Here is a 14,792-nt window from a genome sequence, read left to right on the forward strand (position 1 = left end):
ATTTTTAAGTCAAACTCCTGCTACATCCAGAGAAGACTATACACACATATAAATAGATTATTATTATTGCTTTGGTGGCATGAAGAAAGAACTTTTTTCTTTGTGGGAGTATGCCAGATAATTTAGGGGGGATTGAACTATGAATAATGTGTGCTGGGGGGAGCGGCTGTGTGAAACGAGGCTGGACTGGCCGTGCCCGTGTGCCCAGAAGACTTCTTTTCATCAGTTAGCTCCTTCAAGGTGGTCAGAATTTTAAGCTTCTGCTCATTCCTATCCCACTTGAACAGGAATGGGACCTAGTAGGAGCAGGGCTGTCCCAGTGCATGTGAGCCGCCAGAGCAAGGGCGACCGTGTGTAACAGGAAAATTACCAGTGTTTCTATGGTCATGAAGCAACATGTGCCCGGCTAATTACTGTTCTCTGCGACTGCTCTCACCTCTTGAAACTCTCCATGGCCCAACCACGGAAATCCTGTTTGTCTGCCTCCCACCCTCTGGCCCAAAGAATGAAAAACAGTAACTTGCAAGGCTGGGCTTGTTTAATGAATGCGATTTGTTTTTGTTGAGCCAAGGACGCGAGGTTTCTGAGGCTGTAAACTTGATGCTAGATTTGTGAATGACTCCATGTCCTCATCTTTAGATAAGTTCAAAGGGTGTGTCTGTACTTGCTGGATGATAACCGGTCCAAAGGCGTTTTTCTTTATTTTTATAGGCTCCTAGAATAAAGTGACCGTTAATGGTAGGCGAGGCCCTCTTCCTGGCTTCAGGCAGAGCTAAATCTAGCATGGTGACATCTGAGCATCTTTTGTGTTAATAAGCATGTCCTCAAGATGCTGCCTCCTCCCTTGGTGATCCTGTTCTTTCCCTTAGTAACTGCTGATGTTGGAAACTGTGGCTCTTTCTGTTTATTTGTTTTGTTTTGTTTTTCTGATAGAAATAGCGAGTTATCTTGCACTCTAGAGTAACTATAGAGTTTGGTGATACCTTTTCATTTATTCGTTATTAGAGCGTTCAAAACCAAACAGTTTTGCCTTTTTTATAAAGCTGAACTTGCCCTCACTCCCCACCAAAAAAACCTTAGTTTTGTCAAGAAAGATTGAACATCACTTTTTCAAAGTGTGTAACAGGAGGTATTTTAAATAGATGTTTTGGCTTGGCTGTGGTTTCTTTGAGTGACTACTTGAATATATTAGTTCATAATAAATTATTATTACTTAATATTACAGGAAAAAAACACCTGAAAATAGCTTGGTTCTCTGGAGAAAGAAACTTTCTGTGCATGGTTAGTAATACTTTCCGTATAGATGCAATTGCTGGATAATGTTACCCAAACTAATTAATGATGACATATTAGTTAACATATTGCCATCAGCAGGTGGCTATCTGAGCAGAGGCGAAAATGGCATGTGCTCAAACAAATGGTTGTACCCTCGAGAAATGTATACAATTGTTTTTTAAAAGAATCTTTGTACTGATGCCTGGAATATGAGTTATTTTTGTAAAGCACAAAACTGGGGGCAGGTAGGAGAGATGCAAACTAGAAAAAACAAAACAAAAGAAAGCAAAATTGGTTCCACCTTTTCCAAACGCTTTTCCAATTAAAACCAAAAACAAAAACCCAGCGAGAGAACAGTTGAATCTACCAGCACAATTTGCATGTCCTGTCAGAGTCCTGGGAAAGACTCAGGTGCCCTCTCTTCCTTCGCACTCTCCTTTCTTCCTCTCCTTTGTCCATTTCAGAGCTGTCAGGGGAATCTTGGCACGGGGCATGGCTGTGACAGATGGGCAGGAAGCTGTAATCTGTTGCTGTCCTTCGATTTCAGAGGAATCATTGTGACAGTGAAGGGGTTAAAATGGTCAACACCTATCAGAGTTTGCCGACAATTAGTGTAACCTCAATCCCAGAACACTGACACAGATGACCACACAACGGTGGATTCTACTAGGTTCTGCTTTGGAAGAAATCCCTATTAATCTCTTCCCAGCACGTGTGCAACCATGCTTTTTAAATGCATATGTGAAAAAGTTACTGTTTCTGCATAATACATGTGATTATGATAAGAGATGATTGTGAATCAGTTTCATTTTGGAAGGTGCATTTTGAATTAGCACTTGCAGATACAGGTTAATTGATATGCACCCTCTGAGCCTCAGGCGCGTAGCCTTTAGAAGGTTTCAGAGTGTGTTGACTGTTACTCGATTAGTAAAGGATGCCGAGGTACAGTATTGAGTGGTGGTTTAGGAAGGCAAGATACAAGTTTATGTAATTTTGTGTTACTATCTTGTCTGACAAGCAACATAAAAGGAAAAAGAAACAGACCTCTTGAAAACGAAACTCGAGAAAAGTGGGCTTGGGAAGAATAAAATATATTTTTGTTGATTAGCTTCAAAGAGAAAATGCATAGATAAAAAGCAGACCTTAAAGCTGTTTTTCAAAAAATTCCAGGTGGTAACCAGAAAGGGATAAGTATGACTTAAAAATAGGAGCAGGACTCCATGCTGAACTAGGGGAAGAATGGGTAAAGGAGAACTTCAATAACCCCCCTATGTTCAAATCCACAGGTCCCATTGGCTGGCATCCTAGAGTACTTAATGAATTGGCCGAAGTCATCACAGAACCGCTAGATATCATTTTTGAGAACTCGTGGAGGACTGATGAGGTGCCTGAAGACTGGAAAAGGGCATATTTAGGACCTTCTTTCAAAAAGGGAAATGGATGGTGACCCTGGAAATACTCATCAGCTTAAATTTTGCTTGGAAAAATTCTGGAATAATCAGTACACTGGGTAACTAACCTACAAATAGCTAGAAATGAGGCAGTGAAAGATCACACGTTAAGAAGTGCCGAGTTCATTTGTAAAGGACACATCATTGTGAGATACAGTCTTATGCATATTTTGGGATTCTTCCCTCTATTCTATGAGCTCTTGATGAAAATAAATTAGTTTGGCTAAGGTTTTTGGGAATTAATTTTAAGTGTAACACTAGACAAGAAGCAGGTTTCTGGCATTCGCTAGTAATTACATCATTTTGAAATTAACCTGTAACTTGAGAATAGTAGCTTTAATTTTGTATTTTAACATACTCTCCCCCCCCCCCCCCCCCCCCACTTTATATAGGATCATGTTTTCATAGGTTGGGATGTTTATATAATTCTATATAGGATAGTTTGGTGAGGGAAATCTTATTTTAAGGTGCTTTCTATGGTCATTTCATATATATAGGTACATTTATAAAGCTGACTAATTAAGGCACATCACCAAAGGAAGCCGATTTTTTATAACTTTTTTTAAAAAAAATTTAATCTGGCTGAAGTTTAGATTTAGGGCCAGTAGACTGTCCTGCTCTGACACTCACTGAGCAAAGGCCAGCTCTGGCCTTGGTGACTGGTTTTCTTCATTCGATGGACACTGCCACGACCTGTGCCTTGTCTCACCTCACCCTGCGCCCCAGGGGTCTGACCTCAGGTCTGTGGGGGCAGGGAGGTGGGAGTTAAGAACCCTGTCTAACCGCAGCCAAGATGGAGAGCAGAATGAGGTGGGAGGAGGAAATTAAGATGGCTCTGGGGTTTTTCTGATTCCTGTGGTTCTTGCCTTTGGGTATTGGCGGTTTTATTTTCCATGTTGGTAGGACCAAAAATTTAGTCAAAAAAGATATAGACTTGCAATAAGCTCTCGAGTCAGGCAGCTCCAGAGAGGAGCTGAGCAGAACCTTCCCTGTGCTACTGAGAAGTAAGAGATGCAGGTTTACAGCAGCGTGGTGATGCTCCAGAGCTGGAAACACTCAAAGGGAAAGAAACCTACATTCATTTCTTCCTGGTATGCACCTGGGCCCTAGGAATGGGGGGGCAGGGAAGGGTGATTTTATCACAGTACTGCTTTAAAAAATCGAAGGTTTAAAAAAATAAAAAAATAAAAATAAAAATAAATAAAAAATCGAAGGTTTACATGGTTTAGCTACTTCTAGAGATTAATTTAGATACTAGATAAATTCAGTCTCATTCCTCACTATAAATTCCAGGAAATTAAGCTCTAAATGTATGTACAAGTTTTCTTTTAAACATACATAGCTTGCAGTTTTATAAGAATTATATTCCAAACTTCAATCATTGTTCTTCAAGTGAACTAGAGTCTTTAAAATTAACAAGCTATTTTAAAAAAATGATTTTAGAGAGAGAAGAAAGGAGAGGGGGAGAGAGAGAGAAAGAGAAATATCAATATGAGAGAGGAACATCAGTCATTTGCTTCCCACACACACCCTGTAACCTGGGTGTGTGCCCTGACCAGGAATTGAACTGATGACCTTTTGGTACTTGGGACTACCCGCACTGGCCAGGGCAACAAGCTATACTTTTTAAGGAGTGTGTCAGGGGATCTCTGTAGGTCACAGATATAATTTATTATGATAATAAATGGCTTCCTGTTGGAGACCTCATTTCCAGGTGCAGCACCTGTGGCGGATTTATTTCACAGACATACATTTATATGCATTTGCTGAACTGCTGCTAGAAAGGGACCTAATTTCTGAAAAATCTATTATTTTCACTGTGGGCATTATGGTACAATGTAATGCAACAAAAAACAGGACTTTTCTGGTCATTTCAAGTTTTTTTTTTTTCTATTTGTGTGATGTCCAACATCAGTTATCTTGCCAAATTTAAGTCTTCTCTGTGTGTTTGCTATTAGAGTTTGAAAATAACAATCCTCTACCTAATTTAAGAGTCACAACCTAGAACGTGAAATAGCTGATGGATTTTAAAGATTTTTTACCTAAAACTAGAGGAAGAAGGCTTTAAGCAGAGCAGTATTTCATTAATTCCTTTGCATTAAATCAAGATGAGGTAAGAGTTAGAATGTCAGAGAAAGTTAGTCAACTTGCCATGAATTGTATCTGGCGATAATTGCTCTTACAAGGAGTCATCTTTTCCCCAGTGTTTTTCTTTTAAATCTAACATTTGTGATGCCCTTAAATTTTTTTTATGCAAAAAAAGTAGCTGAGGGACAAGTGTTATCAAAACTAGAGGATTATCTTAATTTGTTTTTCCTAGAACATCAAGAGAGATTATTTACTGACTTCATAATATTGAGGAATTTGGACGAGTATGGCAAAGTTTACTTCAAGTTCATTTTAGAACAAAGTTTGGGGGGGGGAGGGAAGAAAGATTTTATTCAAAAAAATTTTTTTCTTGGCCTAGGGAATACATAATTACCAAAGGACTTTTCAGCAATGTAGAATAGATGCACTCAAGCAGTTTCTCCGTCCAGAGAAATGCATAGCACCTTGGTGTTGTGAAAGCAACAGGAACAATAAGAATTGGGTTTTTACTTTGGAATTCCTCAGGTCTTAGTTCAAAATCAAGATCACATTCATAGCTGTTTTGTCTGTGGTGGATCTAAGAACATAAACTTAGATAGCATGAGGAATGATCTTGAACAATTATTAAATTCATCACAGCCTTTTATGCTTGTCCATAAAATGGGGAAAATAAATACCTCCTGTAGTGCTTAAGAGGCTTAAAGTTCTGCAGCCTCCACTCACACAGTCCTTGGCTCAGTTTGTGGCACATGGTAGGTGCTGAGTGCCTCTCTCTCTTTCCTTCTTTGCTACCAGTTACCTTAAAACTGACCAGAAAACTCAAACATAAATTGACCTGTAATTATTGCTGCCTTGAACCCACTGACTAAGGCCCCTTTGCTTTCTTTTAGGAAGGATAAAAGAAAAAGTTACAGTGGCCCCTCGCAGTAGGAGTTGTGTAAATGTTTACTGATTGCATGAAAGAATTCATGAGGCCAGCACTTGTCAAGTCTGGGAGATAGTCACATAGACACATATGAAAGTATTTTGCTAATTTTCCTCTTTTTAAAACAGATTTAGACTTATAAGTTTGGTGTGCAAATTAGTGAGTAGTATATGTGCATTTTCCTGTGATTTTGTGACTTGATTTACAAATTATGGGTTTAAAGGGGCAGTCCCCAATCGCTACTTCTGGGCTATAGTCAGTTAAGATATGAAGCAGATGACGGTAAACAGCAAACTCTTCTATGTGAAGAGAAACCAGATGTGCCAGGGCCTGGGAAACACCTGCCAGAAACCGAGATTGTTCTCTCGTGAGAGTCTCACTGCTGGAAACAGGTCCCTTGCCTGGATGCTGAGGAAGGACAAAAGGAGAGATTCAAGAACATTATATTTTGGACAGAATATTTGGTTTATGTAACTTTGTACAAGTAATACTTAATTAGGTGTCACAACACCATGTCGGTGGAAGAGTTCTGAATTTCGAAGGAAATAAAGAATAAAGAGTAGAATATAATATCCAGAGATATGCACAAGAAATGAGCTAGAGCCTGATCTTACATCACCAGTTCTCCATTCAGACCAAGGGCCAAGTAACAGGGAATCCTTAGAAGAGATTAGCTGACACCTTGTGCTTAGAATAGAGCCATGTAGTTGCTGTATTAAAATATACAAAATAGATTATGCAGAGCAGAGCAAATCAACTAGGCTTTCTTTCTCTTTCAGAATTTCTAATTTTACTCTATGCAGCCTCAATGATCATCAATTAGACATTCCTACATAGATATTTTACACTGTTCAGATTCTTTGATTATAAAATCCCATTCAGCTTTATATTAACTTCTAAGGAGAAAAAATAATCAACTTTCTACTCCATGATCACTATAGTAGATATTTCCTTAAAAGACAAAAAAAAGTAGTTTAGAAACATGAACAACATAACATTTTCACTTATCAAAATAGATGTTTCTTTTAAATGTTTTAAATTCCTGAAAATAAAGTTTTATTTGTTGTTGTTAAACGATAACTTTTAGAGGAAAAGGGGGGGTTTAATTTTACATGTATGAGCTGGGTGGTATTTTTTTTGACAACTTGACCAACATTTCTTTCATTGGAACAAAAAGAAGTCACTTTTTTAAGTATCACTTAAGATGACAAATGTCTTTTCTAGATGTATTCTGTAACATGCCCTTTGTCAGACAAATTTTCCCTTATTATTCCAAAAATGAAATGCTGTATTGCATGTGTTATGGGCAAGGTAGTATTTGATTGGGACAAATGTTAGAAATTCTACTGTTCATTGCAGTTGTCACCCTGTTCCCCAAGCTTGACAGTATTTAAGATCCTTTTTGGGTTTGTAAAGCCATTATTCATGGAACATTTCTGCCTATACAGAAATGTGTGCATGGCCCTGTATAACCTATATAATGTTCATGTGTACATCCAAGTAGCCCAGCACAGAGTCATTCCTAGTGAAAACTGCAGGTTTGGTTTTGTAAATGCAATTACAATGGACACTTCCCCCCCTTCGGTTATTGTTTTGAAAAGGGATTGTATGAGAAGGCACTATGGAAAGCCTAATTGGAACAGCATTATGAACCATGCAATGTATGCCCGTGCAGCCCTGTGACTTGCGAACATATGTTCCTTCTTCAATAAATGTTACGGCGTTCACAGCGGTTCCGCCTTGGCCTCTTTTGTAGTCGTTTACGTTGGATGAATGGAGTACAGCCTGTGCGTTGTTTAAATGGATGATGTATAAATGTTTACAGCACTGTAGCATTATGGTTAGCCTGGGAAATTAGGGTTCTAACTCGAAAGAAAGGAAAAAACAAGGCTTCCCACACTGCTTGCACAATCCAAATAAATCATTATGACGTGTACTTAGATGCTTTTATGTGATTGTTACATATGTATATGTTGTGGCTTTCTCCCTATTCCCTCCACCCCACTTCCGACTTAAACAGTACCTGAGGGTGACAGTATGAGATTCTGTACCAGTAATCCTGGCCCACCACAGTGGTGCGGGGGACGGTGGGATATACTAGTACTAGTATTAGGTGGTAGGCAGGGTCATAGGCGGAGTTTCTCCACATGCAGTCCAGCTGTGGTTCCCCAGCCCCCGATTCTCCATCTCAGGAGTCATTAGATCCAGGGTCTACTAGAGTCGGTCCCAGCCTTACCACTTTCTGGCTTCAGGACCTTCAGAAAATGGAATAATTATTGTAAATGCTTAGCAAAATAATTAGCACATGATAAGCAGCCCAAAAACATTACTTTAAAGAAGTTTTATAGTAGTGTTTTGGGTGATGTAAAAATGGCATTGTGATATGTTTCAGTGATTATGAATGGCTGATTTTATTCCCACGGAAATGAGAGGAAAGTAAATTTAAAGCAAGGAGATGTAGAGAAAGAAATATGCAAAATTTGAATTTTAGAAATGAAAAGGGACCTTAGAATAAGCACATCTGACTCAGAAAGTATGTAGGTAAGGCACCAAGGAGCCAAGAGTTTGTGACATGCTCACGATAACATGGGTTTGGTGGTAGAAATGGAGATTTTCCCAGATCCTCTAATCTTTTTGTCTGATATCAGATCCTAGAAAGTATACCTAAAGGTATCTGTGGTATCTTCAAAAAACACCTATCTTCTAGACTGGCCTTAATTTCAGCTTAGATCCATGATTTTCCTAGATGTAGTATTAGAACACTTTTGCTCATCAACGACAGCCCCAGCAACCACAGGGCTCTGCGGGAGCTGAAAACCCAATCTTTCAGCTCTAAAATCTTAGGCTTCAAGTCTTCCTTGATCTGCAAAAAATGGGCTGAGGACATGAAGAGACACTTCTCCAAAGAAGTCATATAGATGGTCAATAGACAAATGAAAAGATGTTCCCCATCACTAATCATCAGAGAAATGCAAATCAGAACTACAATGAGATACCACCTCACACCAGTCAGAATGGCTGTTATAAAAAAGACAAGAACTAAGTGTTGATCAGGATGTGGAGAAAAGGGAACCCTTGTGCACTGCTGGTGGAACTGCTACTATGGGAAACAGTATGGAGATTCCCCAAAGAACTAAAAATAGAACTACCATACCACCCAGCAATTCCACTCCTGGGTATATATCCAAAGAGAATGAAAAACACTAATTTGAAAAGACTATGTGTTCCTGTGTTCCTATATTCATTTCACCATTATTTATAATAGCCAAGATATGGAAGCAACCCGTGTCCATCAATAGATGGATGAAGAAGATGTGGTGCATATATACAATGGAATATTACTCAGCAACAACAACAAAAAAGAAATCTTGCTATTTCCAACAACATGGATGGATCTAGATGGTATTATGCTAAATGAAATAAGACAGAGGAAGACAAATACAATATGGTTTAAATTATATGTGTAATCTAAAAGAAGAAACTAATGAACAAACAAAACAAAACAGACTCATATCAGAGATTAAACTCATGGTTCCCAGAGGAAAGGGGTTGGAGGATGGGTGCTAAAGGTGAATATAGGAAATAACATTGTTACAAGTTGGCATGGTAACAGGTGATTAATAGACTTAGTGTGATGATCACATTGTATGGTATATAAATGTCAAATCGTTATATTGTACAGCTGAAACTAATATAATATTGTATACCAACTATACTTGAATAAAAAATTTTTAAAAGTCTTCCTTGATCTGTCAAGCATATTTAGAAAAGTTAGTGATTGGTGGGTAGTACTAAAGTGTTGTTTTTTTTCTAATCCTCACTGGAAGATATGTTTTTATTGATTTTAGAGAGAGGAAGGGGTGGGGGAGAGAGAGACATTGATGTGAGAAACATAGATTTGTTGCTTCCCATATGTGCCTCTACTGGGGATCGAACACACAACTTTTTGGTATAAGGGATGATGCTCCAACTAGCTGAGCCACCTGGCCAGGGCTGAAATGTATTTTTTAAAATGGTGAAATACAATGGATGCAGTAGAGACTCTTGCTAAGGAGTATTAGTGTGATAAAGAATAGGATGATAAAATATCATTAGTAAAATCACATAAGGCAGCTTTTGAAAAGTCTTTCATCTGAACCTGGCAAATGAATACCTTCTAGTGTCATTCCAGGCCATATGCTTCTCCACTGAGGATTTTTTTTTAATTTAAAAGAGGAATCTTGAACAAGTTTAAATGAAAAAATTACTCTTCCCTCTTCTAGAGTTACCCTGAGGACAGAGTGCATTCATGTAATTATGGACACTTTTTTGGCCAACCTCCTCTACTTTAAAATATATCCATGTATCTTTAACAGGATGTCTGTGGAATCTCATCTGTTTCTCGTTTGAATAATGAGTGCCGGTTGTGAATTGTATATATTCAGTGTGCTTTTTTTTTTTTTTTACATCCATTGTGCGCAATTGAACTTTATTTTAGAAATTAATCTACATAACAGCATTTGCAAAAATAACCATTTTGAGTGAAGAATATGCATTTGACTTTTTCTAAATCCTGACTTCTCAATCAGAAGCCCTGAATCCAGCCTTGGTTTTCCTGGTGAGTAGCTAAGCCACTTTTGTTTTACACCTTTACTCTCTCCTCTATAAAAGTGTCCAGAGCACAGCAGGACTGAACACACCCTGGGAAACAGGCAGTATTTGGAGAACCTCATGTTGTTTAGAAGAAAGTCAGTGACATGGTCTAGTTTTTTTACTCTGACCTGCAGGAAACTATGAATCCACATGGTTTGCCTCCCCTTCCCACTGGTATTGGTCCCCACTGTGTCTTCTATGGTTCCTAGTGTATTTTCGGACACTTTGTGGGCGCTCAATAGTACAGGGTGAGGCAAAAGTAGATTTACAGTTGTGAGTATGCAAAACAGTTTTTTCTTATATTATTATTTATTGTGATATTTTCCACAGGAGTAACTGTAAACCTACCTTTGCCTCACCTTGTATTGTTGCTTGAATGAAGGACTGGATAGACGTTCTCACACACCGAAGGAAACTACAAGCTGAAGGCAGAAGAGTGGGCTCTACCAGGTTATTTCCTGGTTTCAGGGGACTTGCAGGACCGCTGTGACCTTGTGTTTTGAAGGAGAGAGCAGGCCTTTCACCCCAAGACCCGGGAAACCAAGCTTTTCTTTATCAGAAGTTAACCTTGGGGTGTGGTTTTCTTTGTTATTTAGGTCCTCTCTGCTGTTTTCTTTTATGTAAAACCATAAATGTAAATAATTTATAAAATAAATTTACATATTCCTTTAGGTTTTCTTTGGCATAAATGTATTGAACATTGTAATTTGTGAAGGCACATGAAAATACTCAAATGACACGCTATTTGAATTGCGATTTTGTTTTGGTCATATTTTCTTAATCTGAATTGTAAGAGGCGTATCATCCATTCTTGTAATAAAGTTAAGAAAAGATCAATCTATTTCTGCAATTAAAACTAATCAAGTTGTGATTAATGTATTTATCACATAGATGCTAGCATATGGGGTGCTGCTAGATGAAATTCAAAGATATTTTGATAACCTGCTCTACACAAACATTAACTTTCCTCTTAGATTGTATTTTACACACACTTCCTTTTAGATATATTAAAATAAATATGTGACCCATGATTTTGTCCCTGGAAATAATTACTTCTTCCATGAAGTTTATTTCTACCTTCTAGCAATAGAAAGGCAAAAAAAAAAAAAAAAGTAGAGTAGTTAAAAAATAAAAAATTTCAGTCCAGGGTTGTTCAGACCCAGGTTTGAATCCCACAGAGCTGCTGAGAATTATAGTTGCTTGACCTAAGAGGAAACTTGCAACTGTACAGTGATTATATGATTTTCATCCCCTGATATGTGTGAATTATGTGGATAGGAGGGAAGAACATTTAAGTTTAGGAGTAACAAAAACCTGGGTGCAAATCTCAGCTCCCCACACCTGGCTGAGTGACTCTAGGCTGGTTACAAAATTCTTTGTTTGTTTTGCCACCTGAGAATTCAGGTTAATAATACCCCCTCCCAGAGGTCTTGTGGGAATTGAACAAAATAACATGTAAGATAACCCTAGAGGAGGGTCTTGTGTTGGAGGAACAAGAGTTCTTACTACACATCAGTTAGGCAGTATTGGTAGGTAGGGATGGGATGTGAAGAGAGATTTGTGACTCATGAACTACAATTGTTTTCAAGATATGTTAAGAAAAAAGCTTACATTCTTGAATTGATTCTAGAACAACACTAAAAAGTATAGCAATACATGCCCAGTACTGTTGAAAGCACATTACATATATTTAATCTTCACAACAACCCTGTGAGGTAGGTGTGATCATTGTGCCCATTCCACAGATAAGGACACTGAGGTAAAGACAGATTTTTGGTAATTTACCCGAAGCCACACAACTAGTAACCAGAAAAGCTGGAATTTGAATCTCAGCAGTATGTCTTTTAACAGTCCTGTTAACCTTTATATTCTATGGGGGCAAATTGAACACAGGACCAAATAAAATGAGCATAAATTAAGAAATGAGAGAAGCAGATTAATGAGAGTGGGGTTTATGATAGAAGAGGGGATACTTGAGGGGTCAGGAGACTAGGTAAAAAAGGCATTAAGCATATGGCATTCCATCAAATCTAAGATGCCCTAGGGCAAGATACCAGTATGTGCCCAGTGAGACTATTGCAAAATACTGCTTTTTAACTAAGATGTTTATTTTCAACTTATTGACAGCTATCTTAAACTCTTTATACATAGATATTCATGATTTATTTTTACACATAAAAATAAAAATAAAACTAAGTAAACATGAGGTAACCCTTCAACTTTTTTTAGGCGGACATTTTTATTTTATTTTATTATTTTACTTTTCCCATCACCATTCCCTCTATGCCCTCTTCCACCTCCACCCCCAACCCCAACCCCAGCAATCACCACACTGTTGTCCATGTCCATGAGTTGTCTCTCTTTTCTTGCCTTTTTTTGCTCAACCCCTCCACCAACACCCCCAACGACCCCTTCCCTCTACCGCAGTTGTCTAGGCAGACTTTTCTGAATTACTTCTCAACTCGGATCCTCCAGTGCCCATCATCCTCACTGCTAAAAAGTAGCACACCTGAGAGCACCTTGCTCATCTCATCTCCGGGTTTCACCCAAACTGTGCTACACGTTTAGATGCTGGTATTTTTCTGATCTCACTTGCGGTTGTCTGCAGAAGGTGGCTCGTTTTTTCTTTGAATGCGTCTTAAGTGGTTTGCTAGCTGAAATGTCCTGGGCTCAGACTCTGCAAGTGCGCCACCAGGAATGGGCACCGCATTAGCTCATGTGCAAATGGTGGCAATGGCACCACTGGCTGCCAATCAGAATTGACTATAGTTCTCCATCTGTTGTCCTCCACCCTGATTTCACACAGGATTGAATATGAAAATGCATGCATTTGATTCCATGAAATATGCTTGTCTATGGAATTACAAGGAAGTTTCAACAGCCCATCTCACTTTACCTTCTGTCCTCTACTTTGTCGATTATTATGTATGAGTAATTTTACCTGTAGCTGCCTTGGACTCAGAGTAAGAGTTCCTTTTGATTCTCTTCCTAGTTAAGTCTGTGACAACATTATTTTCCACTGGAGAGTGGTCTCTGACATAATTTTCCCCATAGACACATAATACAAATTGCTTATGTTTAGCTTACTGTTTTCTATGTTTCATGGAGATTTCTGACTCATTAAGACTGAATTAATTCTATAAAATACTATTGAAATGATTTAAATATTACTTAACACTTTTTCTCGTGGAATGATTAATAATTTATTTGGGTATTTGAATTTTTAAACATATGTTTTTATTGATTTTAGAGAGAGAGAGGAAAGGAGAGGGAGAGAGAAACATCAGCTACCTACTGGGGATCAAGCCCGAAACCCAGGCATGTTCCCTGACCTGGAATTGAGCTAGCAGCCTCTTGGTCCACTGGACGATGCTCAACCAACTGAGCCACACCAGCCAGGGCTGGGTATTTAAATTTTTAATAATTTTGCCAAATAAAAAATACCAATACATCTGCCTAGTCTTGGAAGCAAGTGTTTGTTCTCACTGACATAAGAAATACTACATATTGTAATTAGAATTCCAAGTATCAGCTCAAAATTTTCTATTTGTCCTTTAAATATTAGAACTCTGTTACAGTATTTGAAGTTTCTAAATGTCTTTGGGGGCTTTTAAGGCTCCCATTTCTTGTGATCCAAGTATGTGTGGTATACCGGAAAGAGGGTGACCTTGGGGTTAGGGAGAAGGGACCCCCAAAGTCCTCATTACTAGATGGGCTTGGTAAAAAAATACCAAGTGGTGGGAGCACATTATATGCAAATTCCATTTCATTCTTACATAACCCAATAAAGTAATTGCTGTTGCTGATCTATTTCATAGGCAAGGAAACAAAGGCTCAGGGAATTTAAGTACCTTAGGAAATTCACTTCACCTCTGTTATCCTGGTGTCCTTAGGTTTATAAAATGTTGATTTGTTGTGAGTCTTAGCGGTACCACATATTAAGCACACCGCACATATTAGGTGCTTTACTGCAAACATTTTATTACACTGATTTTAATTGCTTTTGTTCTATAAAGAGTATTAAATTATCATTTGAAATCACCTTATAGATTCTGAGAGAAAAATGAACATTTTGAGATTTTTGAACCCAATTAAAATAATTTTCTATTGCATAAATTGATTCTTTTTGTCATAAGTAATTGATAAACTTAAAAATTTTTAAATTAGAAAATCCAGTAGGCAGCATCATATCAATTTACAGGGCTTCCTACTGACTATTAATATTCTCCATGACACCTAAGTTGAGGAATTCAGGGATCAAATACCTTTTATAGTGGACATTTGGGTGAGATAATCTAATATATTGCATACATTTAATGAATCAATAACCGAAGTCAGATACATAACAAACTATAATTTTCAATAGTTCTTATCTTGATAAAATCCCAATGTCTTTATTAGAAATATTTCCTGTGGAAAAT

The 14,792-nt window shown here is 38.0% G+C and overlaps 1 protein-coding gene across 2 annotated transcripts in view; it reads left to right on the forward strand.

The window, feature by feature from the left end:
- SAMD5 (sterile alpha motif domain containing 5) overlaps window positions 1-7,695 on the forward strand; it is a 47,531-nt gene extending 39,836 nt beyond the window's left edge. The window contains exons 2-3 of one of the 2 annotated variants that reach the window (XR_013813971.1): window positions 2,562-3,892; window positions 3,941-7,695. Coding sequence is in view for 1 of the 2 variants with exons in the window: in XM_079780354.1 (XP_079636480.1) it covers window positions 2,562-2,624 (63 nt within the window). In the remaining variant the exon portion in view is untranslated. Of the gene's footprint in view, window positions 1-2,561 lie in introns of both variants that reach the window. The other variant, XM_079780354.1, reaches the window with a different exon arrangement.
- The last annotated feature ends 7,097 nt before the right edge of the window (window positions 7,696-14,792 follow it).

Source organism: Cnephaeus nilssonii (assembly GCF_951640355.1).
Source record: "Cnephaeus nilssonii genome assembly, chromosome: 9".
NCBI lineage: Eukaryota > Metazoa > Chordata > Mammalia > Chiroptera > Vespertilionidae > Cnephaeus > Cnephaeus nilssonii.